Source organism: Eumetopias jubatus, unplaced genomic scaffold (assembly GCF_037043125.1).
Source record: "Eumetopias jubatus isolate StellerSeaLion01/CBP00866 unplaced genomic scaffold, mEumJub1_p1.0 scaffold_13, whole genome shotgun sequence".
NCBI lineage: Eukaryota > Metazoa > Chordata > Mammalia > Carnivora > Otariidae > Eumetopias > Eumetopias jubatus.
The window spans coordinates 4,340,768-4,368,686 of NW_028274819.1; the positions used below are offsets into that span (position 1 = coordinate 4,340,768).

Here is a 27,919-nt window from a genome sequence, read left to right on the forward strand (position 1 = left end):
GCACACAAGCCATAAAATAAAAAAACAGTTAAGATTCTCCTCATGTAAAACCACCAGGATCCCAAACTTAATGCCCTGGAAAGCTGCTGCTTGGCCTGTGCAAGCCCCGGGTGGGCCTCTGGTCCCTGAAGGCCGCCAGCAGTGAAGGCACCACGGAAATCACAGAGCCTGAAAGGCAGGCCGCAGCTTCCTGCTTCTCCGACGGTCTTGCAGGTCCCTTTGGAGTCGCGCTCTTCCAGTATTCAGAGAGGCCTCCCCGAAGCAGCTTAGAGAGAGACTGGTGTGGCGCAGATGCCACGCAGAGCACAGGCGGCCCCCCGCCGCAAAGAAAAGCTGGTGGTAGTTAGTGGTTCGGCTCGGCGGCGAGCCAGGGCCTCCGCTCTCTGCCCCAGCCTCAGGCGGGTGGAGTAGGTCCATCCGTCCAAGGGAAAGTCACTCCTTCCGGGCTGCAGCCGCCTCCTCCCACAACGGGCGTGGGTCCTGAGGCCACACGGGACGGTGCACCTGGATGTCACCTGCACAGCTGCAGGTGCGGGTGATGGCTCAGCTTCTCCATCAGCTCCTCCTCCGCCGGCTCCTCCAGGACATCCCTGTGGAATCAGGGAGAAGATGTGCAGGGAGCTCCAGAGAGAGAGGGACTTGGACGCCTCCGGGAGCGTGTGCAGCCTTGCTCCCCATTTAGGAATCATCAGACACATGCACAAGTGAGCACAGGGACTCAGGCCCATCTCTGGGATGTGTGCACGGCGTTCTTAAAAGCCCGGGGCGGGGGCGCCCCTCCACGCTGGCTGGTGGAGCGGGGCAGAGAGGGGCTGGGACAACATGGCGCACGGAGGGAAGGGGCAGCTGCTGCTCTCTGGGCGACCACCACCGTCCTGCACCAGCAGAGCAAGGACTTGCAAAGTCACCGTGGCGAAGCCGGGGCCGCTGCCTCCCTCCACCAACGGAATCCCCTGGAGACTAACTGGACCTGAGAACAGGGTCTTAAACATGCCCATCGGGAGGCAGGACAGCGCTCACAGCCCCGGGAGCAGGAAGCCCAGACCCTGATCCCGACTCAGAGCTGGTGGGAGGGGGTGTCGCTGTCACAGAGGACGCCCACCCACCCCTCCCCACCTCGCCTGCCCTTCCTCCTCCCCCCAGAGCAGAAGCCCCTTCCTCGTCCACATACCTAAACAAGAGCTCCACGCTCCTCTGACAGGTGGTGTCCGGGTCCCCAGCAAGGGACTGCAGGTGACTGCGGCGGTCCCACTTGTGAAGAAAATTCTGGCAAGCAGGAGGAGAAAGCATGGCCAGCAGGTGTGAGCCCCACACGAACCAGCCTTTTTCCCTCCGGTGTCAGCAAGGCAACCCACTGCAGGGAGCCGAGCCCCTCCCAGACGCTGGGATCCAGGGCCCTGCAAGGCCGCTGACTCCTGCAGGAGCCAGATGCCTGATGGGCCTCCCCCAGCCCCGCCCAGGGGCTGAGAACCCCCACAGGTCAAATGTCAAGGGCATTCTAAGAGGCCCCCAGCAGCCAGGGCAAGCAGCACTAAGCCGGAACCCCAGCACAGCCGGTCCAGGTCCTCCGCAAGTTAAATACCACCCCTGAGGCAGCCCAGGCAGGGGTCTCGGATACCTCCAGAATCAGAGCCAGAAACAGGCTGACCGAGATGACAGACGACACCAGCCACCACAACACGAAGTAGATCTTCGACCACCTGTGGAGGCAGGAAAGCCAGCCGTGGCCCGCCGTAAGCGGTGCGAGATGGGACACCACAATGACACATGCAGCAGGAGCGTTCCGCGAGTCCGCCCGGCAACTCTGTGACGCCCCCACTCCCGTTTTTGAGGCGACCGACCAAGGCTTTCAGAAGCGATCAGTGAGTGGCTAAGGTAGCACAGCCAGTGAGAGGTGCAGCTGGGATTCGAACCCAGGACCATCCGCTCTCCAAGCTCTAGGCTCTCCTTCCCTCAGCCCGCCTCCAGGGCTCCCAGCACCAGGGAATCCTCCAGAAGCCACACCCCCAGCAATCACCAGAAGGGGTAAACCCAGAGTCAGCGGCAAGGGCGTAGTACATGCACCCGCACGGCCGTCTGGGCTCACACTGCACCGTGATGGGGTGAGTGCAGGGGGGACCTGCCGGCCGGGGTCACTCACGGGCCCGAGTAGCGCCGATAGGCATCCAGGAACACCTGCCAGTTGTTCACCACCATCACGTTCCACAGGGTGATGAGGGCGGCCTGCAGGGCGGCAGACACAGGGTCCAGCAGGGCCGGGGCAGTGCGACGGGAGGGCGGGAGTCCCGAGGAGCAGGGGGTGCAGGGCTCACCGCAAAGTCATCAAAGTTGTTGGCCCAGTATTCCAACTGCTCGAAGCTTCCGCAGGGTGCAGAGCTGTTGTGAGGGGCCAGGCTGCGGGGACACGGCGAGCTGGGTCAGGGGTGGGAACCGGGATGCAGACACCAGGACGCCCCAGCACTGCCTCAGGCCCCTGCGCAGCTGGACCCCGCTGGGCCCCGAGAAGTCAGAGGAAGAAAGAAGGGCCCCCGATCTCCGGAGGTGCTGTGAGAGCAGCCAGGAGCCAAGAGCTCCAGACACACACGGGAAACGGAGCTTCCAGACCGCGGGACCCAGGTCTGGCTCCGGGCACCCGCCACCAGCGTCGTGGCCAGGCCTGAAGATCCCAAACAGGGTGTGGGGGTGGGGGCTGCAGCGCCGAGGAGGCTTCAGAAACACTCTCGGTACAGACTCTAGGTGAGGGCATCTGGCAGGGCGGGGAGGGAGGGGAGACAAAGGAGAGCCCCCCACCCCGAGGAGCCCGCCCCCCACCACCACCCAGCCTCACACTCCTCCGCACCCCCGGAGGCACTCCCTTTGGCACGTTCGGGCCCCACCTCACCTGCCGTTTCCAGGAGCCATGATGACACCACGGAAGAGGTTGATGCCCATGATGGCAAAGACATAGTAGACCACCTAGGGAGGCGGGGCCAGGCCTGCTCAGCGCCACCGGCAGACGGACCCACAGAGCGGCACACTCCCAGCCCTCAACGCTGCCCCCCAGCCACGGGCACCGCTGGCCTCCCCCAGGGAACGCTGGGGCTTCTCCTCCGGAGTACCGTGTCCTGGCGGCCAACCTGCCCCAGAGGGAAGGAGGGAGCCACCACCACCAGGGGAGCCAGAGAGAAGCTGGGAGCCGAGGGGAAAGACCCGGGGGCCAAGGAAGTGAGGCTAGTGGCCCCTTCTCCGGGACAGGGGTGGCATGAAGAGCGGTGAGAAGGACCCCTACTTTGGGCGGTCCGAGGTGAAGAGGGTCCCAGGGGAAGGGGGTCCCAGGGGAGGGGCAGGTAGGAACCGGCCAGGCTTCTCCAGGGGGTGACGTGCAAGGAGCACCACCCAGCGGTCTCATGCCACAGACAGAAGAGGCTACGTGGCCCTCCACCTGTCCCCACCTCTCCCCAACATGCCAGGGGGAAAAGGAAGGGGCACAGGCCCCGGGCTAACCCAGTCCCTTCTGGGCCTCCATCTCCTCTGCAGGGCTTCACGCCTAGAGCAGCACCAGGGGTCCCCCTGGGCTGGGCGACAGGGCAGAGCCAACAGCACCTCAGTGGCAAGGCTGGGTCTGGAGCTGGGGGATGCCATGATTCTCGCTCGGCCAACACGGCTGGGAGTTCCTGAGGATCCCTCTGCACAAGGAGGGTTGACCAAAACTCCCATCTGGGGTCTACATGGGTTTCCGGGATCCGTCTTGAAAATCAGTGTCTCAGGGCGCCTGGGTGGCTCACTTGGTTAAGTGTCTGCCTTTGGCTCAGGTCATGATCTCAGGGTCCTGGGATCGAGCCCCGCGTCGGGCTCCCTGCTCAGGGGGAAGTCTGCTTCTCCCTCTCCCTCTGTCTCCCAGCTCTCACTCTCTATCTCAAATAAATAAATAAATAATCTTTAAAAATAAATAAATAAATAAAATAAGATCAGTGTATCAGTATGACCCGCGATCCAAAATATGTGAAGCAATAAAAAGTGACCGACGGACCTCTGGCACGGAAAGGGAGCACAGTCGGGCAGCGCTTCCCGCAGACCAGCCCTGGGGCCCGCGCCCGGGAATGGCAGGGGGGCACACTGGCCCCTGGGGCCTACACAGCCCGAGAGTCACCCCTAACACAGGACCCTCCTTCCTCCAGAGCAGCCAGCCAGCCTCGGGCTCTGACTCACCGGAACCCACAGCGAGCTCCACTCGCATGCCCGCCCCCCCCGACGGCCAGAGCCCACCGGCCAGACTCACCACCAGGATCCCGCCAAAAGCCCGCATGTTTCTGATCAGGTCCAGGACAGTACTAGCCACCACAGCCATCAGCTGAGGACAGAAAGAAAGCAGGGCCCTATTCTTCCTGGTCCCACTGAGGTCACACCAACCCTGCCCACTGCCCGGACCCTGACCTGGAAAGGCTCGACAGGACCGGTGAACTACCAACCCACACACCCGTACACGCACCCATGGCCGCCTGCCCGTAGGCACCCGAACGCGCACCACACAGGCACTCGTAGACACACGCAGACACACACCATATACACTCACATATACCCCACACACAGACGCCGCCATCCACCCAGAGGCAGACGTGACTCGATTCCAAGTCCCTTCAGTGAAGCCACCGCAGGCAGGAGCTCCGGTCACACTGCCCAGTGCCCAGTAGGGCTGGGTTAGCTCCCCTCGGGTCTGGAGGCTCCGGAGAAGCGCAGACCTGAGGTATCCAGCTCAGCCCTAGTGATCAGGTCTGAGAAAGGGGCTCAGACACCCACCCAGGCACCCCAGCTACAGAGGGCTGCCCCCCTGACATGCAAACCTGAGCCCCAGAGAAAAGCTCTCCAATTAGCCCGTTTACCCCACCTGAGACGTTAGATCGGAGCCCTAGATGCTAACAAGTAGAAACCACCGTGCACACGTGTGCACCATTATGTGCAAGTGTACAGCATGCTCGTGTATGTACGCGTCACTGCATGGGGGCAGTTACGTGCGTGCGTGTGCATACAGCACGTGTGTGTGCAGGGTAGTGCACGTGTACAGTTACGTGTCGTGTGCACACGTGTGAGACTGTGCACGTGGTTCAGGCATATGCGTTCGGTGTATGCGTGTGACTTGAGTCTGTGACGGCGTGCCCCCAGTGTGTGATCACATACGTGTGGTTACACGTGCACACGACCGCATGAATGTGATTGGGCATGCATGTTTATGTGTGGTTACGTGTGATCACGTGCCTGCCCCCAGCGCCCTCAGGCCACCTCCCGATGGGCAAGTCCGCTAGCTAACAGGGACCCCCGGACGGCACAGGGGCGCAGCTAGCTAACGGACCCCCCCCCGGACGGCGCAGGGGCGCGGCTTCGCAGACAGGACAGACAAGCACAGGGGAAGGACTTGGCCACGCAGAGAGGGCTCTGATGTCCTTGGTTTCTTCCCTCCTGAAGAGTTCTTAGGAAAATGGACAGGAGAAGCGAACTCTACCTCTGTGCTGGGTGAGCGCGGGGCCTAAATGCCCTGCTGCCCCGGCTCCCCTCCCCTAAGGCTGGTGTCACTCCCTGTGGGTACCTGAAGAGAAAATGAGGCCTGTGGATGGTCACATGCCACCGGGACTGGGAGTCCTGCGGACTGGCACCCCAGCCAACCACATGCCCCACTCCTGTACTGGGGGGCCTGAGGTGAGTGCCTTGGCCAATCGTGCTTTTGCCCCTCATTACTACTAGAAGCCACCAAGGGCCTACATCAATGGCCTTTTGGAAACCTCAGGACGCCTGGGAACACGCTGGTTCCAAGGGCTCCGGCCCCTGCCCCTCACAAACACCAAGGGCCCCAAAGAGCACAAAGCCACCCCTGCGGCCGGCCCAGGTGGCTCACCCCTGTCCACCTGCGCTGGCCCTCCCGCTCCTCATCCATAAAAGCTGGGCTGGGCTGCTCTCAAGCTCCCAACTGCCCTCCAGCATCACCCAGCTGCAGTGGAGCGCTGGGGACACAGCCCAAGGGGACCAAGGTGGCCAGGGGGACAGTCCCGGTCTGAGTCCCTCCCTGCCCAGGCTCGGCCAGTCTCTAGAGCAATGAGGCAGTGGGAGTGGGACGGAGGGAGGACAGCCGGGGGTCAGACGCCCACGCACCTTCACGCTGGGGATGGTGCGCAGGAACCGGAACACGACGAGCATGTTCACCAGCCGGGCCATGTCCCACAGCGACAGCAGGCCCAGCATCTCTGGCTTCCTGGAGAGACACACAGGAGACGGGTTGGCAGAGCCTCGAGATGCTGGCAACCAGAAGACAAGGCGATGGCGTGTTCAGACGAGATGCAGAGAGCAAGTGGGGGGGGCGCGGGGAGGGGGCTCTGTCACGGGTACAGGACAGAGCGTGGACGGCCACACTTGCCAGCCCAGGACAGCACTGGCTATCGTAACCCGCATCTTACACGGAAGACCGACCACTCAGGTTCCAGACGCTGCAACACCCAGCTCAGGTCCCAGCAGAAGCAGAAGAGGCCTGGTCCCCGAGCCAGTCCCCCGTCCCCCGCCCCCTAAGCACGATCCTATTTCACCCGTCTCTGGCCTCATCTCCTATGCCTATCACCTGACCCTGGCTCCTGGCCCCAGCCCCTGCTGTGACCCCAGCCTGTGTCCCGGCCTCTCGGTGTCCCTCGGGGGCTTACTCTGCTCTCGTTTCTACTTAAGTAGAAACTCACTCTCACGCACAATGCTCGTCTGTGATTCTCAGACAGAAGTGCACGCTGGGTCTTCAGGGCACTTTAGAAACAAGGGAAGTTGGGCCTGCAGCCGCCAGGCCCCGACACACCATCGAGGACAGCACCAGCCCGACCCGTCTGCCCCACACAAACCCTTCCTGGCTGGCTCTGGGGTAGCTGACCCCAAAGCAAGTCTTTCAGCCCCACTCCCCACCTCCAGCACCTTCCCGGCTGCACCACTAGAACAGAAGACACCCAGACACCAGGGCGGCCAAGATGCCCGGGGCCAGCACGCACACTGGCTGGGCAGCTGTGTCCTGGGCAACGCCACCTGACAGCCACCACAAGCCACACTTCAAGGCGCTCTGGGACCCCCTGCCCAGACATCTATACTGCTCTACAGCCAGAAGCGAGGGTGGGGGAGCTCCAACAGCAGCCCCGGCCCCTGCCATCTTACAGGGTGGTAAACCGACGCCCGGAGTGCGAGGTGACAAGCCAACGTCACACGGCTTCCAGCCCTATTCCAGTGCTCAGGGGGCACCCCAGCCCTAAGCTGGGCGTCTCCACGCCCCAGGACACCGGGGGCCGCCTGCCCCATCCTGGTACCAGTGCTGAGCCCCCTGCCCTCTAGAGGCTTGTCCCCACTCTGGGAACACTACGGTTCTGACGGCAAGTTAGGACATGCTGCCCAAGAGCGAGGAGAGGGGTCTGCTCCCCCGCCCGCAGCCGGCCGTGCTCCGAGCCGCCTGTTCTCCTAACCCTCGGGCGCTTCGCCCTGGAGCCGAGCAGCCCGAGCCGGCGGGCCACCCAGCCCTGAGGCCTAGTGGGGCGCTGGTTGCCGTAGCCTCCCCCGGCTCTCTGCAGTCACATACCAGCCTGGGTGTGGGAATCGGTACACAGCCAGAGTTGAGATCTCCAAAACCTTTAATTACAAAAGAAAAGAAGGCATCGCTACAGCAACGCCAATCCAGGCGGCTTTCGAACGAGTTCTAAAGCTCGTGCGTGACACGCTGCCCCCGAGGGGGCTTGCGGGAGAAGTCAGAGCTCCGTCCTTGTTCCTAGGGGTTGGTTCCAAACCTGGGGCTTCCTGCGGCCGAGAAAGACGCTGAGGTCTCGGGCGCCAGCGGCCCGCACGTGTGGGGGGGGACGCCTGCCAGGCTGGCGGAGGCCCGGGGTGAGGACAGACCAAAGGCCCTTCTCTCAGACTGTCTTTGCTCCTGTCCCAAGGGGCCCACAGCTCCCAGCAAACACGAATACACGGGGCACCAGCGTGGCTGCCGTGACCCACACCACGCGTGACCCTCCACTCCCACGGGTTCTGGGGAAAGGGTGCCCGAGACCCCCTGCCCTCCCCCCACCCGCGGCAAGGTCCCACTGTCCTGAGGCCTGTGGCCAGTGCTGGTGAGCCGGCGAGGACTGTGGCCTCCTCCCGGGCCCCCCTCAGGGGCGGGAGGGGCAGCCTGCCCCCGCGACGCTCCGATGCCGTGGAAACCCAGCCTCCTATCGGCCCCCACTGGCCGCCCACCAAGCCGCTCATGCGGGGGAAAGCCAGCCCTCTGTCACTGGAGGCAGGAGCCCAAGTTCCTGGGCCCTCCGCTGCTGAGGGACAGCCTGAGACGGAACAGAGCGCGGAGCCGGACGCAGGGAGCACACCACCCACCCGGAGAGAGCAGCGGCCCGGGCGCCTCGGACTTTACCAGCAGCACGGCGGTGAGGAGCCCATCAAACACGTTGCGGGAGTAGGCCAGGTACCCCGGCAGCCCCAGAGCGAACACCTTCAGCAGCAACTCCAGCAGGTAGTACAGGATGAAGACACAGTTGAGAATCTGAGAGAGGAAAACAGGTACCAGCGTTCAGCCCCGTGTCACCCGCCCTCCCCTCACCTGCCCCTCGGGGCTCTCGGGGCTGCTCTTCCCGTGCCCACGCCCCTCACACATGGGGCGTATCCAGCACCCCACCTTCCTGCTCCATACCCTCCCCTCAGGTGACCGGGTACCCCACGCTGGCTTTGGGGAAAACCGGCACGGCGGCACCCCAGCCCACACTCACCTGGCCCTCCATCTCCCAACCCCACGTCCCTTCTAGGCCTGCAGGACCCTGTTCTGCCACATCTCTCCCTCCCATGGCTGCCGCCCAAGCCCACGCCCCCAGTTCTCTGCCCCGACCCCTCCAGTCCATTCTCCATGGGAACATCGGGCCGACCTCTAACAACGCCCGTGGGCAGTGGCCTCCCCAGTGGGCACCCCCGGGGGGTGTCGGAGGAGGTCTTAGCATTGAAGGTCACCACAGACTACTGGGTCACTGTCTTTTTTGAAGCCAGTCGGTAAAATACAGAGGGGCTCTCCCCTTAATGGGGGCCTCACGGCAGCCTCCCCCAGCGTGCACAGGGCCGCGGGAGGGGCACGTGGGGTCAGATGACCACTGCGGTCACCCCACCTCAGTGTCCAGTCTAAGTTCCACCTTCTTAGTCAGTGCTGCCTCATTCACACACGTGAAGAGGTCACCGTTAAGGCAGGAAGAACAGTTCAGACCCTGCATCATGAGCAATTACCAAGGGGCAGAAAAGGATGGGGCTCTGCAAGAACCCCAAAACCCCCATGCAGCATTCATGTGACCAGAAGTCTCTCAGAGACCATCACGCCGACCCTCATGCTTAACAACTACTGTTAAAAAAGATAAAATATAGCTCAACTGTATCCAACTTGACTTCATCGGAAATTAAAAACCAGCCGCCTCTACAGTGCGTTACTCACGAGGAGGAGACTGAAGCTTTCTGGTGTCATCCGGGAAAAAAGTACAATGGAAATAAGAAATCTGAGAATGGGACTTTTCTTGAAGGATAATACAAAGGAATTTCAAGCATCAGGTCAGGAAAACCATTTTTTCCATTTTGATGCTACAATAAATCTACTCTATGTTTAATATGCACGACACACTGCGTCAGCTTTAAATCAGACAAGTCAAGCTTTTTCCTATGTAGTTAAAGAATATTTATTCACTTTCATCCATTTTAATATTGTTCACAAAATCTTTCATTAAAATAAACTTTAAAATACCTGCTTTGTTAGAGTTCCAGCATTGAGTAATGTGGAGGTATTGATGTTATTTGCTTAAAATCCAAGATGAAAAATTGTTTTTAAATTCCTAAGGAGTTTAACAAGACCTTGTAATGTTAAGAAGGGAGTTCACAGTTCCAGAAAGGGCTGAGAACCGGCGGAGAAGCAGTCAGGAAGGGAAAGCTCCAATCCCAGGGCCACACAAGCCCAGAAGACGCCGACAGCCCCACCTGCACCGCACCAGCCTCCCCGGGGCCGGCACCCTGTCCTCTGGGGGCACCCCACGATGTGAGGAGCGGCTCTGCACCAGAAGGGCCCCAGGGAGGAGAGGGTGTGCCCTCTCACTCCCGCTGCCTCCCGGGTCACCCGCGCGGCCCCAGAGCTCACCCCTAGGATGAAGTCGTCACGGTCCTCGGGCAGCACGTCTGCATCTACCACCAGGAACACCTGCAGAGCCAGAGCGGAAGGCAGCTCGCCCGCCCAGCCCAGTGCCCGGGTGCCAAGGCCATGGTCGGGGAGCTGGGAGGAGAGGAGGGGGCCAGGGGGCGGGCAATGAGGCACCTCCCATGTCCACACGAGGGCGAGCCCGCACTCACAGAAATGGACAGGAGGTTCCCAAGGGCAATGAGGTTCCCCAGGTAGTCAAAGTAACGGTGGCTGAAAACGAACTGGGCACTCTTCAGGAAGGGAGACAGGTACTCGGGCCGTGGTGGGGGCTGGGAAGGGAACACATGCGGGCTCAAAAACCTGAGCCTGCAGGAGGCTGTGGCTGTTGGGAGCCCACCAGTGCCCGGACCCCCTTACTCTGGGATTCAACTTTTTCCGACCTCTTCTCTTATCCCAGTCTGTCCGGCCTAACAAAATAATCCCAAATATGGAAATAGTCGCACACACTAAGATGTTCATCACGGTCATCTTTTAACACCAAAGAGAGCTAGAGAGAACATAAATGGCCACGGACTGTTCAGGTAAACTGCGATGGAATACGAGGCGGCCATCTGAATATACGCAAAGTGTTTACCACGAGACAAAGAGTGTTCTGTGAAAAAATACGTGAGAGTTACGCACTAGTAACTGAAAGCTTAACACAGAACAGGGCTCTTTGTGGACACAGTGCTGAGCTAGATGCCAAGGCCCATCTGGTGACTTTACAAATCGGTGTCAAGGACAAAAAACAAAGGCTTTGGACAAACTCAGGGCCCTCCTGGGGAAGGACACACGGAAGTAGGTAAGAGTTTGTCGGAAATAGATAAGAGTCTGTTGTGGAGACAGGAAAAACCCTTTGGAAAGTTCCTCTGGGTCAGACTTGGCCCAGGCCAGTCCCTGTGGTCTGTGAATTTCACAAGGTGGACAAAACCACCCCAGCTTCCAAGAGCCAAGCCATCTCTTTTCCCATTTACCAGCATAGGGGCCAGAATCCCTGGGAAGGCGAGTCCTGGCACTGATCATTAAGTCACGATCAACGCCGACAGGTACAGTTAACGTTCCCAGCTCACCCCAGGTGGCCTGGCCCCAGTTACCTCTTTAATCACCCTTTTGTCAAACTCATTGAAGAGTTTCTGAAACTCGTCAGCTGGTAACAGGTCGCCACCGTAGGAATGCACCTTCTGCAAAGGAGGGAAACACAGGTCAGCCGGGGTCAGAGGAGGAAGGCTCCAGGACAGGAGGGTGCACCGTCCCCAACCCCACCCGGCCTGGGCCAGCCCTGGCTGATCTGAAATGACACCCCTGCTGGACAGGGGCTGGTGCCGAGGTGACTTTCAGGCAGAGCCCAGAAGCATAGGCTGGGGAGGGGGCAAGGGGAGAGGGGACCCTAATACCTCCACGATGGCCTGTTTGTGGGAGCTGTCCAGCTGGACTTTCTGAAGCACCTGCAGGAAGTCCTGGGGCCTCACCCCGACTCTGGGGAAAAGACACCCACACCCCAGTGAGCCCAGCTAGCTCAGCGCACCGGGGCGCCCGCACCTCGGGCCGGAGCTGTGCCGCATGCGGCTGAGTGGCTCTGGGCAATGACGAGGGCCTCCGTGAAGGAGCCAGCCGTGGGCACTTCAGTCATCCCGTCACCTAAAATCCCCAGAGACCCTGCTGTTCCGCCTTCAGGAGGAGCATGCGGGCACTCAGAGGGGGCGCACGGTACGACAGAGACACCACAGGGAGGCTCACGAGCCACCGCGTGGGCACCTTCCACAGACACCATCTCCAGCCCAGGTCCCCCTGGTTCCCACACCCAAGCCCAGGGGCGCGGGAAGGGCGCAGGCCGAGGGAGAGGGCCAAAGCCACTTGGCCCTCACCAGCCCACGGTCTGCAGGGGTCATGAGGACAAACGAGTCAACTCAAGAGCACGACGGAACCCTGCAGCACCAGGGATGGGGCGCGTCCTCGTGATTCCGAGGCAGCGCTAAAATCAGGCGCCAGCCCACGGGGAGCTCAGCGGAGCGCAGAGTCGCTGCTCAGGAAACACTCTATGGAGCATCCGAGGGGTTCCCTCCCCCCTCAGGGAGAAGGGGGTCCCGGGAGCCCTGGCACTCACTCTTGACGGTGGGCTTCTCCCTCTGCTGTCATGGAGGAGAGGACCTCGTAGGCGGCCCGGGCTCCCAGCCGCCTCCGGAACAGGGAGGTCTGGAAAGACTTCTGCAAGGAAGATGGCTCTGAGTGCTGGGGTTGGGCCTCTCCGGGCCGCACATCCCCCCACCTCGTGCCCAGTGCCTCTGGGGGGCGGCCTGCCCACCCACAGCTGGGGAGCGGGCCTCACTCTTCATGGCCCATGGAATTCGCTAAGATGGGTGCGTCTGCTCTGCACATCTGGGGTCCCCCGTTCTCCCACACGGTGGGGTGGGCTCGGGGCCACCTGCCCTGGAGCCGCGACCTCATGGCCTCCCTCTAGAGGACATGAACCCGGGGGGCTGTGGCGACAGTGCCCGCGTGGGGAGGGAGGATGTGGTGCAGGAGGGAGCCAGAGGGCAGTGCAGAGACCATGGGAGACCCCACCACCCACCCCCACCCCGGCCACCCCCCACTGCTGCGGCCACCCGGCCGGTCGTGCCCCGCTTGGCCCCCCAGGGCAGCTCCTCACAGACAGGCAGAAACAGCAGGCTGGCTCACCATCAGGTAGCCCCGGAACTGATTGTAGATGATGGCCGTCAGCAGGTTCATCAGGAACAAGCTTCCTTCAAGTGGAGAAAGCCAGAGTCAGTGGGGACCACCACAGACAGAGGGCAGTCTGGAAGGAGAAAGCAGCATCGGGGGCCCAGGGCAGGGAGCGGCACCCAGGGGCCCAGAGGGCCCACATGGGCACAGCAAACCCACAGGTGCTGGTGAGAAGGGCCTGGACAATCGCAGAGCAGGGAGAGCCCATCGTTCCTGCCGCGTGCCTGGGGCACGCCAGTCAACACACAGGCCCCCCCGTCCTCATCTAATGAATATGCTGCCACCAGGCCTGCCCAGCCACGGACACTGAGCACGGAGGCCATCGGTGGTCAGAGACCGAAAACCACGAGATGGGGCCACACTGAGGAGAAGTCCCAAGATCAGAGAGCACATGAGGCCATGGGGTCGGGAGGGCACGCTGAGGTGAGGCCACGGGGTCGGGCGGACACGCTGAGGTGAGGCCACGGGGTCGGGGGGACACGCTGAGGTGAGGCCACGGGGTCGGGGGGACACGCTGAGGTGAGGCCACGGGGTCGGGGGGACACGCTGAGGTGAGGCCACGGGGTCGGGGGGGACACGCTGAGGTGAGGCCACGGGGTCGGGGGGCCACGCTGAGGTGAGGCCACGGGGTCGGGGGGCCACGCTGAGGTGAGGCCACGGGGTCGGGGGGCCACGCTGAGGTGAGGCCACGGGGTCGGGGGGCCACGCTGAGGTGAGGCCACGGGGCTGGGAGGACGCACAGAGGTTGGGAGGGCACACTCACATCTGAGCATTTGTGATCTTGCCATTGGGGCAGGCTCTTGTCCCAAGGGAGCCCTACAGATCTGTTGGAACTCACCTATCAGGGTGAAGACTATGAAAAAGATGGCATAGGCCCGGTTCTTGGAATACGCAGGAGTCATAACTGAGAGAAAGAAATTGGAGAAAGCGAAACACGCTCACAACCTCAGGCTCTGATCTAATCCCCACCGCGGCCCCGCCCCGTCTGCCCTCTCAACAGAAAGAAGGGCTCTGGCTGGGAGACCTGGGGGGCCTCCCTGCCGAACGCCAATCCTCACACCTCTGCCCCCACACCCTTGCAGTGGGGGACTCCTCCCTTACACTAAGCTGAAACCTGCCTCCCTGTGAACTCTCCACACACTGAAAGCTCAGCTCTCCCTCAGGACAGAGATGCAGGAGTCCCTACGACTCACAGGACATGTGGGGACAATGCTCAGGGTCCCACTGCACAGCTCTCCCTGGGTGTGGAAGCTGGGGGCTGCCCTCCCGGGAAGGTCTCTATCATGGGGGGGTCATCCCTGAGCCCAAGATGAAAGCCACGAGCCAGGGTGGCCAGGCCACAGCCAGGCCCTAGAGGCCCGCAGCACCCCACCCTGGCCACCACCCTGGCCCACGCAGAGAGGCCCCAGCAGCAACCCCAAACGTGAGCACCACAGCCACCTAAGACCCAGGGCCTGTCACCTCAGGGCTGAGCCACACCCCACAGCCGGGCCTAGGTGCTGACAGGGAAAGTGGCTGGGCCTCAAAGAGGAAGCCACCAGGGAACCCGCCAACCACGCCACCATTGGTCACCCTGCTCATTCTCAGCTTCTCGGAGTCAGGAGATGGGAAAAGACCCGGCGAAGGGAACAGAGGAAAAAGGGAGGGAGTGAGCATAGGAGATGGGAGGAAAATGGAAGAAAGAGGAAAGAGAAGGGAAAGAAACGGGAAAGAAAAACAAGGAAGGAGAGAGGGAGAGAACCCAACGTCCTCCTTTTCATGCTCCACCCAGAGATAAAAAAGCCTTACACACTCCTGCCTCCCACAGCCTCCTGCCTCCCGGAGCCAGGTGCCAAGGCTCCGCGTTAACCACACCCGTGCCCAGGCCCTGTGCCCGCTCCTCACACACCGTCGGGGTTGTTGGCGGTGGTCAGCAGCACCAGGAGGGAGGTCAGAGCCTCCGGCAGGTTGCGAAAGTACATCAGCCTCTCCCGGTCCTGCCCGTCGCCCTGCTGAGAGTAAACGTGGCAGCTATGAGGGGCCGTCGGGCCTCTGCCACCCCCCACCCAGCTAAGGCCTGAAGCTGGCAGAGCTCCATCCGCCGCGGGGTCAGCATCCCCTAACCTGCACCTGCCCATCATTTCCCAGCAGACTCTGCACTCATGGCCAGACGGGACCTAACTCAGGGCCTCTGTGCCCAAGAGCCAGCGTCCAGGGAGGCTGCACACCCACGGGGACGCTGGCCTCTGAAGCGGGTCTGCTCAGAACCATGGGGAAAAGCCTTCAGCCGCCCTGGCTGAGAAACACAGAAAGAGACACGGCACATGCAATTAATTACACAACCACATAGACAAACACACACGGGCATACACAGACACACAAAGACAACGCACACCCAGCGCACACAATTACACAGACACCCACTCAAAAGAGAATTACAGACACAGGGGAGCTCCGGCTCTCCCAGAATCAGAAGGGACAGTCTCCAGTTCTCCCTCATGGACAGGACAGCCTGAACCCCCCAGTACTGCCGCAAACTCAATGGAAATCGGCCTTGGCTGACGCCCCGGCCACATTTCCAAGACAGAGATGCAGGACAGCTCCAACCCTGAGGACGACAGTGACCCCAGCCAGGACGTGAGGAAAGACACACTGGACCACAGATGCTTGGCAGGGGGGAAGGACGGGGACCGGGGTGAGGGGTGGCCAACACCCCCACAGAGCAACAAGCCGCTAGGGGCCAAGAAGCAGGGAGGCGCGGGAAGGGGACCCAGGGGGAGGGCAAAAGCTCCCAGATGGAGAAGACGTGGGGGCAGGCACTGTGGGGCGGACGGTGGTGCGGTTCACCCGATGGCCCCATATGCCAGTCTGAGGGCGCCTCCATCTAACAGGGCGGCAGAGAAAGCTGGGTTAGTGACAGGGCAGGAAGGGGAGAAGAGAGGAGGGAGGGAAGGAGGGAAGGAGGGAGAGCGGGAGGGGCCGCCAGGCTGACTAGCCCTGAGCCCGGGAGGCCCCAGGGACAGGCACACGAAGACTGGCCGCTCGCAGAGACACCTGGGCTCTAGGTGGGCCCCCACTGACCCTGGTTACAAGGCTAGAGCAGGCAGCCCAGCCGGTCCTCCACCGCTGCAGGCCCAACAACTACCTGGAGGACTGGGCCGACCTGCCCATCAAGGCCCCGGGCGCCAGGCTGGGGACCGAGCAGAGCACCGTACCTCCTTGCCTGTGAAGAGCAGCATCCCAAACATGGTGAAGACGCACAGGTGGACCCCCAACAGCAGCAGGACACTGGGGAGACGGATGTGGGTACTCAGCACAGGACACACGCCCCACGCACCAATGCGATGGGGGTCTAGGGACAGCCGGCCCGAGCACTCGGGGAGCCCCCTGCCCCAGAGCCTGACCTGCACTCAGCTACCGGTCCTCCCTCCTAGGGAGCCCTCTTTCCTTGGCAGGGACAATCAGTTCCCCAGGGGCATTTTCTGGGGCCCAAAGGACCCCTGGACTCTCAGGGGGGAAAGGCCACATCCATCCATCTGGCTGGACGGTGAGGGGCCAACCATGTGAGCCACTGGAGGAAGGGGACTGGAGGCAGAGGGAGGCCAGGGGACAGAGAACTGGGGCGGGGTGGGGGGCTGGAAGGAGAGAGGGGGAGGTGGTCAAGGCCACAGCGGGAACGGAAGGGCAGCATCCACAGGGCTCTGCAGCTGTCGAGCAGAGGGTACAAGGCCACTAAGTGGCTGCCAGGAGGCCCCCGAACACCCACCCACTGGCTTCCCCAGGCCGGGGGCCCGCCATGCCCCAGGTCACAGTCCCGGCGCCCCCGATGGCAGAGCAGTGAGCCCTGGCACCGAGAGCGCACCTGGCCATTTCCGGCAGCGAAGACCTGATACACTTGAGCGTCTTCTTCATCATGGATGAGTTCTGCATCAAGAAGAAGGGGCGCAAAAGCCTACGAATCCGCAGGGGCTGAAAGACAGCAGGAAAGGGCTCTCCAGTTCCACCCAGGCCCAAGACCGGAGGTGCCCAAGAGCCCCCAAGCCCCGCTCTGACCCCTCCCGGCCACCCGCTCACAGCCCCAACCTCCTTGTCCCCACGCTCGCCCACTCCGGCTCTGCATCCTCCCCCCACCCCTGCCAACGGGCCACCCTCTCCCGTCAGCCCTGCAGCCACAGCGCCATGGGGGGGGGGGGAGTCCACACCTCCCTACGAAGCTCCTCCCCTGCCCCCACCCCTCCCAGCTGCGGCCCCACCCCTCACGCACACACAGCCGCTGGGCCGCACTCTGCACCTTGCAGCGCCCGCCTGCAAACACACTCATACACACCCTCCATGTGCATGCCCTACACGTGCACACCCTCTGCACACATGCACACACAGGCCCTTGTTTCCTCCTTCCCCTCTTTCTTCCTGTCAGAACCAGAGCGGCCCTCCCGCCCCCACTGTCTGCAGGACCACCTAGCCTTAAGCGCTTCCCACTTGCCCCTCCACCTGCCCCCCACGTCCTTGCCCCTGACCCAGCCAGTCCTCCTGTCTGGGGTGCTAACCCCAGCCTCAGTGACCTCCGGGCCTGAGTGCCCAGCACCTTGGGCCATCTCCCCCGTACCTGACCCCCGAGTGCTGACGCCCAGAGCCCCTTCCTCTCCTGTGTGGCCTCTCGCCTTGGAGAACTTGTCAAGCCACACGGTTTGTTTTTTTTTGTTTTTTTTTCTTTTTTTTGGTGGTTCATATCTTTTATACAAAAACAGAGCTACCTGCTCTCTTGCAATCACCCCATCTCCTGGGCCGCGTGGTTTTAAGTGTCATGTTTATGCTCCATGGCCCATCCCAGCTCTCGACTCAACTCCCGCCCCACTGGGCATCTTGTCTTAGAAGGCCAGCTGACCACGTCCCCTCCCTACCCGAGGCCTAAGGACTGCCTGGAGGCCCACTCTGGCCCGTCCAGGGGCTGCCACCCGCCATCCTGCTGGCTACAGCCCTCAGCCCACCCCTCTGGCTCAGCAGGCAGGCTGTCCCTGTCCCTCCCATGCCAGTGTAAATGCCACCTCCTCTAGCATGGCACCCGTGGCACTATGGGATGCCACGACGTATCTGAGGTTTCTGCACACAAGAGGGCTCTCTCACAACAGAACAAGGTCCCACCAGCACTGGCACACAGCAGACCCTCCGGGTTGTCCACACGATACGGGATCCCAAGGCCCGAGTCAACCTCCCTGGGCTACATACATTCTCAGAAGGGGGCCCAGCTCCCAGCACAGGACCAGAAAGCCCAAGGGAACAGCAATAAAAGGGACACTCAGGGCTCTGCGCACCCGCCCCCCTGCCCCCGTGGGCTGAGGGACCAGCGTCCCCAGCTCACCCATAATCCGCTCACTGCCCTTGGATGGAACCTTGTCTCAGTGCCCAGATACCGAGTCTCTTAGCCATCCCTCTAGGCCAAGCAGCGGCTGAAGGTCCTACTAGCCACACCCAGGGTCTTGGACCCTCACCTGTAATCAGACATGGAGCAGGGTGCAGCTCATACCTCCTGCCAAGAGCCTTCCCCATGCTGGGGCCACATCTGGGTCATGGACACAGGGACGTGCAGCCTTTATGAAGGATGGGGAGAGGAACCGCCACAGGATCAACACCCATGAGCAGCCCCTGGTGAGGCCCGCACAGAATCACAGCCCACCAACTAACCTGCAGATACCTTGTCTCCCAGGAGAGAGAGCCCCAGCAGAGTCGTGACCATGGCCTACCCAGCGACCGGTAGACCATGTATGATGGGACCCTCTGGGCCACAAGGTAGAAACAGACAGAGGGACTAGGCTGGAGTAGGGGGAGGCCCCTGGTCCTCCCCGCCCGCCCTCCCTCCCCTAGGGCCCGTGTGAGTTCTTTATGACTGGCCAGCTGGCCACAGAACCTCAGGCCTGGTTTGGAGACGGTTCTGCCCAGAAGTGGACCACGTGCGGCACTGCGGCCTCCATCAGGAACCGCCCCGCCCCCCCAACCCGAGATGATGCTGAAAGGAAAGCATTTTGGCGGCCAGGGTCCACCCTGTCTGTACCGAGAAAGGTAAAACTTCCTGCGCGGCGATCAGGGCATAGAAAGAACAGGCCAGACAAGTGGGGACAAGGTCCAAGAAGCACGCGCGTGGACGGGCAGAAGGAACGCTGAGACAGATCATGTCCAGTAATGTCCAAGCCTTGGCCCCCAAGGCCACCACAGATGGGCTGCCCTCTAGAAGCAAAGCTCAGCTCCGCTCACCCACCCAGATGTGGCCCCCTGGCAGCTAGGGGTGACTGCAATGGGCCCCGTCCCCCGGCAGGGCGCTGATCTGTCCTCACTGGACAGGCAAGCGTGTGCACCAGAGGCTCTGAGCACCAGGACAGAACCGAACGGCAACTCCTCCTCTCCCCAGCCCACAGTTCAGTGTCCTGCCGCTCTGGAAATGTCCACCCTGGGGTGGGTGTTGCACCGGGGACACACCGGAAGATTCATGAAAAGCAGGGTGGGGTGCCGGTGGGCGCGCACCGCTCCGACTGCCAAGGACCACCTGGGGTGCGGCTGCGCAGAGGGGCAGGGAGGTCCAGGTCGGGGATCCTGAGGCTCATCCAGAGCCTAACAGAAAACAGAAAAGACTAACAGAAAACTCCGGGAATCACAAAAGGCAGGAGCACCGAGGACGTGGACTGGCCGAGAATGAAGGTCTGGGTCCCCGTTCAAGGTGAAGAAGCCAGAGGAGCCGGGGAGCCAGCTGAGCCCAAGGGTACAGGGACCCTGAGCAGGAGGAACTTATAAAGATCAGTCAGGGCCGCAACCAATAACAACGCAAGTCTGAGGAGCCGTGCGCGGCTTTCCTGGCGCACTGCACAGACGCGGGTTTGTACCCGTCCACGAAGCTCTTTCCTGCGCGGAAGTGGGAGGCGGGCACTGTGCCGTCCATCCTCCCCGCCGGCTCCCCTTCAGCAGCTGCTTACTCCTGCCAGGGACGGCAGCGGGGAGAGGCCGGGAGGCCGGAGGGGGAGACGCGACTGCTCCCCGCCGACCCCTTGCCGGCCCCAGGGCGGTACCCACGCCGGGGGCTGCCAGCCTCCTCTTCCTTCAGCACTGCCAGAACCAAGCAGTCTCTGGAGGGGCCCGGGGGGATCTGCACCCCTCCAGGGCCCGGAGGGCGGGGCGCCGGCTCTGGGGCCCCCGCCCCGGAGCTTCCTGCAGCTTCCTGCCCCACCGCCCCTGCCCTGCCCCTGTTCTGTTTGGCGGTTACTCAACACCTATTTAAGCTTCTGTGTGAATTCTCTTGGCTAAAGCGCCCAATGGGCTTGTGTCCCTGACTGGCCTCGGTGGACAAACTTTCTTTCCCCGCTTCTGTCCTATCCAGTCACAGGGCAGTGCGTCTGGGTGGGGGGCAGGACAGGACACCGGGCTGACACGGGCTTTTTCCCACTGCAGCCCACCCAGGGCTCCGGCCACGTGGCCAGGGCAAGGCCCCAGGGCAGCAGGGGACCCAGCCGGTCGAGGAGCTGAGCTAGAAAGTGGCGAGGCAGGGATCAGGAGTCCTTGTGCCCTCCCCAGGCCTCAGTGTCTCCTTCTGCAAGATGGGACAAGGCCCCATGGCCAATGGCTGACTGAAATGCTAGGAGGATGGGCAGGGGGCAGGGGGCAGGCCACCCAGAGATTCCTGCTCCCACCTCCAAGCTGCCGCACTACCTACCTCCTGGCAAACCAGACTCAGCGACACGATCCAGTCCATAAGAGACACGACCAGCACTGCAAGGTAGGCCAGCAGCCAGAGGTTCATCCGGAACTGGGCCCACCCAACCAGGTAGCTCTGCAAGAGAGGTGGCGGGTGAGGGAGCGAGCGGGTGAGCGGGCAGCCCCACAGACACCAGCCCCACAGCCAGCCCGAGGTCATCAACACGCCTGGGTGAGGCTGGGGCAGCCAGAGCAGAGAGCGCTTTGGCGAGCGGTGTGGTCTCCACGTGACTTGGGGAGCAAGAAGCTGAGCTCCCCGCCCAGCCTGCTGGTGACCTCGGACAGCCAGTGATCTCAGGCTCAGCACTTAACCACTCCAGCCCGCTTCCACCTCGGTAACAGGGTCTGAGCCGCCCCGCCCATCCCAACCACCAGTTTAGTTTATGCCCAGGAACCATTCTAGAAAAAGCCATTCTGGAAAAGGGGCTTTGCCAATTGAAGCTCTAACACCCCACATGGTCCGCTTCTGGTTAGGGCTGGCCCACACCCAGAACCGTCTATATACCAGGCCCGAGGGACGCCTGGGTGGCTCAGTCAGTTAAGCGTCTGCCTTTGGCTCAGGTCGTGATCCCAGGGTCCTGAGATGGAGCCCTGCATCGGGCTCCCTGCTCGGGGGGAGTCTGCTTCTCCCTCTGCCCCCTCCCCCCCCCGCTTGTGTGCACTCTCTCTCTCTCAAATAAATAAAATCTTAAGAAAAAAAATCAACCAGGTCCGAGGTCTTCCTCTGTGGCCACGAGCCCCACAGACAGCAGGGGAATCCAGAGGTCATTGCGTGCAGATAAAAATGTACACTCGCTCTAACTTGTGAGACTTCCCAACGCACCAACCGTTCAAAAAATACTAATGAGAACTTCTCAGCAGTTTCAGTTCCAGTTTAAAAACCCCCAAACCTCCTAAACGCATCCCGGGCTAAAGAAGAAAAAATGCAAAGCTGCCCAGGGCCCTCGCCCACAGCCCTCAGCGTCAGCAGGACAGCCCAGCAGGGGCCGGGCAAAGGCACCCCTGACTCTGGGGACAGCCCGCCTCAACGGTGGCCAGCCGTGTCCCAAGGGCCCAGCACTGGAACGCTGGAATCGCTCCTGTCTGACAAAAGGAACCATGCGTGACCCACAGCCAGGCCCGGCCTCTTAGCCCCTCAGCGTCTCACTGGGAAGCCATTAAGGCTCTGAACCTCCGACACGGCCCAGAAGCTCAAATGAGCAAGGCAGGGCCCACCTCCAGCTTCTAGAAGGACTCGGGTCAGAAAGAATCTAGAGTCAGACACACAGCACGTGGCAACAGGCCCCTTTCCGCCCCACGCCCAACTCCTCCTGTGTTCCTCTTCTCGTGGGGGCGGGAGGCTGGGCCGTGAGAGAGACCACTGGTCCTGCCTTATTCTACTGGGGTCTCTCCTCACAGGGGCACCGCCAGACCCTTGGCCCCCCGCAGAGATCCCACAAGGCCGTGCACCTGGCAAGGCCGAACCCAGACGCAGTTTGGTCTGGAGAGGGCGGAGAGCTGACAGAGCCTCTGCTTCACCAACCAAGGCCTCTGCTCGGAGGGTCAGAGGGCACAGTCAGGGAAAAAGGAAGCTAGCTCCAGGAGAATAAAAATTAATCAGGAAAGCAGCGGACAGGCTGGGAGGGCACTGGCCCGTGGGCTTGGGCACCTGACGGCGCCCACCTGACCTTCACAGAGACGTCAGCCACAAAGACCAGCAGGCAGAGCACCTCGACGCTCTCGGTCAGGCCACAGGGTGGATCCCAGGGGGCCGAGCGGTAGCGGACGTCTGCGGTGCTAGTGAGCGAGGAAGGGGTCTCAATAAAAGCCAAAAACAGGATCAAGAAAATGGTGAAGCTCAATATCCTGAAAAAAAGAACAAAAACTAATGAAAATGCACGAACCAGCAGGGCTCTGGGCCCAAAACTAGATCTGCAGGCAGGGGAATGCCTGGGATGACAGCAGAACAGACTCCATGGTTTCAAAAGGACCCCACGCCTCCTGCTTCGTGCCCGCTCTCGAGTGGTCAGATAGCAGTACTCAGGTCAAAGCTCGATGGCCATGGCTGAACCTCATCACCGGAAGAGCCCCTCTTTCCTCGGGCTGGGCTCCTTTCCAGGAAGGAGGGGAAAGCGGCTCCTTCTCCACCTTGGGGAGGGGAAACCTGCCTGGACCCTGAGGCCGGCCTCCCCCAACCCAGCCAGGCCGCAGGAACCCCCCACTGCACGCCTGGGCCTTCTCACCACTGGCACGTGTTTGAGTAATACAAGCGGTAAAGCCACACCGATCTGGCGTCCATGCGGTGGTTAATGGAGCGATACTGAAAGTGAACATCACACAGGGGAGCGTGAGTGGGGGTCCCCTCGGAGCCACACAGCATGGCCAGCCACAGGCCGGGCACCCACTGACCCCACGACAGGCCCCAGGCAGGGAGACGGGCCGTGGACCAGAGTCCACTTCCACGGCACACGTGGACAAAGGGCTCTCGCGTGACCCTGTGGGGCACCCGAAGCCTCCACGGCCCTGCATGGACACCCACTTCCAAACGTACAGCTGTGCCCACTGCCTGCCTGTGAGGCACCCCCTGCTATACAAGGCCCCCACCACTCTCACTCTCCAGGCCGCCCCCCAGCCTAGCCCCCCACATGGTTCCATTGCTCCCTTCCATATTCTATTTCCCGAATTGAGCCTGAGTGTTGTTTTCCAGCAGGGGACAGTCTGACCATCTTTGGGCATCTCTCAGAGAACCTGGGACAGGCAGGCACACGACAGGCCCTCAGCAGGTGTAACTCAACAAAACCAGTGACTGATTCTAGGACTCAAGGGAAGAGCACCCAGCGCCCACCGGCTTTAGGGAGGACTCCAGGCGAGCCGTGCCCACAGGCCCCATTATCACTTTATGATGACCACACGGGCCAGCCACCGAGGCGCCGGCCCCAGGACAGCAAGGAGGGGACCAGCAGGGCAGCCATCACCCAGCCCCCACAAAACGTGAAGAGGAGCCCAGGCCCAGCCACTGGGAGTAGGTGCTGCCCACCTGGATCGCATCTTCGATGAAGACAGCAGCCTGGTCAAAGCAGAGATCCCGCCTGGACCGAGCGCCTGCAGGCAGAGAGAGCACGTCAGGAGACAAGGCGGATCACATGGCACTCACCGGCTACAGGACCACTGAGATCAAGGAAAGAACCTGGAGGCATTCTTCTCCAAGGCTCTGCAGTGAGACGCCTTTCGCCCCGCAGCAAGTCCGCACAGGAGAGGGCCGCCCAGGAGAGCGCCGCAGGCCTGGCTCGGCACACGGAGCGTGCTCCATAAGCGGGCAGCTGCGGCCCCCTCCTACCGCCTTCACACACCAGCACCCGGGGGTGTCAGGGCACGGGAGGACGGATAGGGCCCCTGGTGGGCCCCGGCAGGCTCCCGACTACGCGGGGCCTTCAGGACACGTCAGGCGGCTGGAAGCCTCATCCCAGCACCCCCGCCCCCTGCCCACGGAGGAGTCAGTCCCTGCAGCCTTGGGTTCCGGCCACTGCTTGACACGAAGGGAGAAGAAAGGCATGAGGAGGGCGCCTGGGTGGCTCAGTCGTTAAGCGTCTGCCTTCGGCTCAGGTCATGATCCCAGGGTCCTGGGATCGAGTCCCGCATCAGGCTCCCCGCTCCTTGGGAGCCTGCTTCTCCCTCTGCCTCTCTCTCTCTCTCTCTCTCTCTGTCTCTCATGAATAAATAAATAAAATCTTTAAAAAAAAAAAAAAGGCATGAGGAAACGTGGCTCGCAGCAACAGAGGAACCCCATGGCCCGAGGTCCATGCGGGAGGGTGCAGCCCAGGCAGCCCGGGCCCCAGGCGGGGAGCAGAGCGGCACGCAGCCCCCAGCACCCCCCAGCCCAGGGCTTAGAAACGAGGGGGCAGCTGTTTCTGCTGAAGATTCTACTTTCAGCTCTGGTCCTTTCGTGCCAGCAGCAGTTCAACTCGTACAGAGAGAACACTGCTACGTGCATGCCTCCAGAGCAGAGGTATGGAAGCCCAAGGCAGTGCGGGCGGGCGGTGGGCGACTGCCTACTCTGCCCACCACCCCCAGGGAAGCAGCTGCCCCTGTCCTCAGGGCTCCTACCACAGGGTCCCGGGGGCCAATCAGGGACGTGGGGGACCCTGGACAGAGGTAGGAGGCAAGACTCCAGCCTGGCTCTGCCATCACATCGCTGTGTCGCCCAGGGCAAGCGCCCATCTCTATCTAGGCCTCAGCTTCCCGCCATGTACAACCTCCATGCTTGCCCTGAGGAGCCCTAAAAGTTCTCCCAGGGAGTCTGTGAGGATGGTGACTGCCTGCTTCCCCTGACGGCATCCTGGGAACTGTGATCAGACAATATACTCTGGTCTACTCCCTGCTGTACCCACAGAGCCCAGGACCGTGCAGGGCTCGGCACACAGTGTCCTCAAAGCTTCTTTATGGAGTGAGTGAACAGCCCTGACGGGAGGCTGCGGGGCAGGGTGGTCTGAGGGCCCACAAGGGACCCCATGTTACCCAATCCCGGGATAAGAGATGAGATCGCCACCTGGAGAGATCTAAGGATACAAGCTTCTGAGACAAGAAGAGCCTGTGGGCTCATTCTAGGCCCAGATGCGGGGTGCAGCTCATGCCCAGGCAAGCCATCACAGGCCAGGGGCGTCAGGCACCCTGGGAATTGTCCAGCACACACCAGACCTCTGGCCGGGGCCGCAGGGCACCAAACCTCAGAAAGGCCACCCCACCTGCTTTGCAGCCCCTGACACCAGCAGCCAGGGGCACCCTGTCACAAACCCTTGGTCGTGAACATGTCTCAGCTTCCCGCGAGCCCCCAGTGCTCCTGGACAAAGTTCACACTGTCCCCACCTGGCACTACAGTGCCCACCTCACCCACTCACCCACCCGTCCTGCTTCCCCCTCCCTACGCCCTCCACGCTGCTCATCCTGAACTTGGCAGAGCCAAGTTCTCCCAAGACTCCAAGCCCTTACCCAGGCTGTTGTCCCTAACAGGAGTACTGTCGCCCAACGTGGTAGTGCCCCACCCCGGGTGGCAATCAGCGGGCACACCAGGTCGGAGCATCGGGGTAGAACGTCTGCCACAGAGAGCAGAGGACAACAGGGGCACAAACACCGCGTCCCACACCAGCCTCCTCTCCTTCCTGTTCCAGGCTCCATCCTGCACGACCCGCCTAGGGCCCCGACCAGCTCCCTGATGACCCTGGGCAGGTCCCTTCACCTCTGTGCCTCAGTGCCCCTCCTGGGTCATACACGACGGGACAGATGTGCAGACTGAATGGGCTGCTGTAGCTACCTGCTGCTTTTATTCTAGAAGCCCCTTCCATGGTATGGTGCTCCCTCGTCCTCTGACTTTTCCATAACCAGAAAGAGTATGACTCCCTAACCAGGAACAAGAAGAGGAACAAGAAGAGAAAATACCCTCGCTCTATGGCTGATGAGGTGAGGCTGGGTCAGAAGGACCTGACTGCAGGGTCTGCGAGGCACCCAGCAACACAGTCCCCCCACCCATCAGTAAGAGGAAACGACTGCAGGACACACAAACTGGGTGCACAGAGCCCCACCTGGGAGCCCCCACAGGAGCTTGAGGGCAGACCAGCCATTCTCAGTCCCCACCACCCCCGGGGGCCAAGCAGCCTAGCCAGGGAGACTCAGAACAGAGGGTGTCCCCTCATGTTCTCAGGAACCCTCATGGAGGACATGGCATCCAGACAAGGAGCCCTTGCTCACCGCCCACACTGCCTGGCCCTGGCTCCTACCTTACACTGCAGGTCTCATGTGCCCACCGTCCACTTGGCCAGGACCGAGACCTGTGACAATCACGGTGCGCTGCCCAGAACGGCCCTCAGCACCAACTGCACCAGCTCTGCCACCCGGCCAGGTCCTGCGCCGAGGCATTCCCAGCGTTCTCTCCGAATCCTCACAACACCCCTCAAGTCAGCCCCTCTGACTACCTGCCTTTTATTAAAGCTCAGAAAGGTCAGGCAACCTGCCAAGGTCACACAGCCAGAAGGGGCAGCACCAGAAAGGCACTCTCACCTCCAGACTCAAAGTCTGCATGCCCTATGTCCCTTGCCCAGGGACCCGTGGAGCCTGGCACGGGTTGGATGGAGAACTTTCTTGGGGACAGCCCCTGAGATGCACAGGCAGGTGGCTGCCCCCCCCTCTAGTTATCCCGTCTCCTGTCAGGAGCCCGCCACCCCCCAGAGTCCACGGATGGGCACACGCTATGGGCCCCTCCCAGACAGAGGAAGAAAGCAAGTCCAGAAAGCGAAAGTGCTCCCGGAAGGAACACCCAGCATGACACCAGCCGCAGCTGCACCAGATCCCAGGGCTGACCCTGGACAGGTCCTGGAGACTCTGTGGGCCTCGGTTTTCTCCTCTGTAAAATGAGGCTGAAGCCCTTCCATCCCTAACCCAGTACTCAACCCCCTTGCCGTCTGCCGGAGACAGATGGACTCCACCCTCCGGCCCTCCTCGGGATTCAGCAACTTCTCCGCTGGTAAACAGGAAGGGCAGGAGGGAGCTGCAGAGGGCAAAGGGAGGAAGCTGCCCTGGTCTGGGGAGGCCTGCCCCAACCCCAAACTGAAGGGGGACCAGCCTCTGGGGAGACTCCAGCACCGAGACTGAGAGAGTAGACTGAAAGAACTCCTAAGTCTACTCCCAGCTGGGCTTGAACCCCACCGCAGCCACTTCCTGGCTGTGGTGACCTTGGGTAGGGGAACGCCCCTCTCTGTGCCTCAGTTTCCCCCATCATAACCGGGAGGAAAACGGAAGTGCTGCCTCCTAGGGTAGGGGCCACCAAGGCGATCCGCGAGCCCTGGGTCCACCCGAGGCCCATCGAGGGGGCTGCACGGGACTGCGGGGCGCGGGCGGCCGGCTAGGCGACGCCTCTCAGGCGGCTGGTCAGAGGCAGGGCGCGACCCTGCAGCGCGTGGCCGACCCTGGCGCCCGCTACCCCGCAGGATGCAGCCCCCCGCCCTCCGCAGGGCGGCTCCCCTCGCTCCCCGCGCCCGCTCAGACCCCGGCCCGTGGGACGCGCCCGCAGCGGCGACAGCGAACGGCGCGGAGCCGGCAGGACCCCACGCACCACCCCCGCGGCCCGCTCCCCTCCCTGGGCCGCCGCTCACCAGGGCCGCCGCGGACGCTGCGGCAAGCGGCTGAGCCCTCCAGGCAGTCTCGGCCGCTGCCGCCCCGGGCCCGACTCAAGAGGGGCTCCGACTCGGCCCGGGAGTCCGCCATGGAGCCGCCGCGGGGCAGCCAGGACCCTACCAGGAGCGCAGGACGCCGAGCGCGAGCTCTATCGCGCAGGCGTGG

General features: G+C 62.1%; 1 protein-coding gene across 2 annotated transcripts; it reads right to left on the reverse strand.

The window, feature by feature from the left end:
* Window positions 1–12: 12 nt before the first annotated feature.
* Window positions 13–27,919, reverse strand: TPCN2 (two pore segment channel 2). Of its 2 annotated transcripts, none has more exons than XM_028117913.2 (25): window positions 27,733–27,919; window positions 23,628–23,692; window positions 22,834–22,910; window positions 22,279–22,456; window positions 20,571–20,687; window positions 16,737–16,843; window positions 16,090–16,162; window positions 14,784–14,883; window positions 13,734–13,799; window positions 12,851–12,915; window positions 12,279–12,379; window positions 11,569–11,650; window positions 11,269–11,355; window positions 10,345–10,464; window positions 10,136–10,195; window positions 8,390–8,518; window positions 7,565–7,614; window positions 6,121–6,220; window positions 4,259–4,330; window positions 2,882–2,955; window positions 2,313–2,394; window positions 2,141–2,223; window positions 1,619–1,700; window positions 1,172–1,266; window positions 13–590 (listed from the first exon to the last, which is right to left on the reverse strand). In XM_028117913.2, the coding sequence occupies exons 1-25, from the start codon at window positions 27,842–27,844 to the stop codon at window positions 512–514; spliced, it is 2,256 nt and encodes a 751-aa protein (XP_027973714.1). In that variant the 5' UTR covers window positions 27,845–27,919; the 3' UTR covers window positions 13–511. The 2 variants fall into 2 exon arrangements, with proteins under 2 accessions (XP_027973714.1, XP_027973713.1); XM_028117912.2 differs by having other exon boundaries at window positions 14,784–14,886.

Excerpts from the sequence above, each read along its gene's own strand:
- TPCN2 (XM_028117912.2), bottom strand. The coding sequence starts at position 27,844 with ATGGCGGACTCCCGGGCCGAGTCGGAGCCCCTCTTGAGTCGGGCCCGG. Across the intron at positions 11,356-11,568 it reads ACAAACAGGCCATCGTGGAG|AAGGTGCATTCCTACGGTGG; the intron begins GTATTAGGGTCC and ends CCTCCTTTGCAG. Across the intron at positions 2,956-4,258 it reads CTTTTGGCGGGATCCTGGTG|GTGGTCTACTATGTCTTTGC; the intron begins GTGAGTCTGGCC and ends CCGCCTCCCTAG.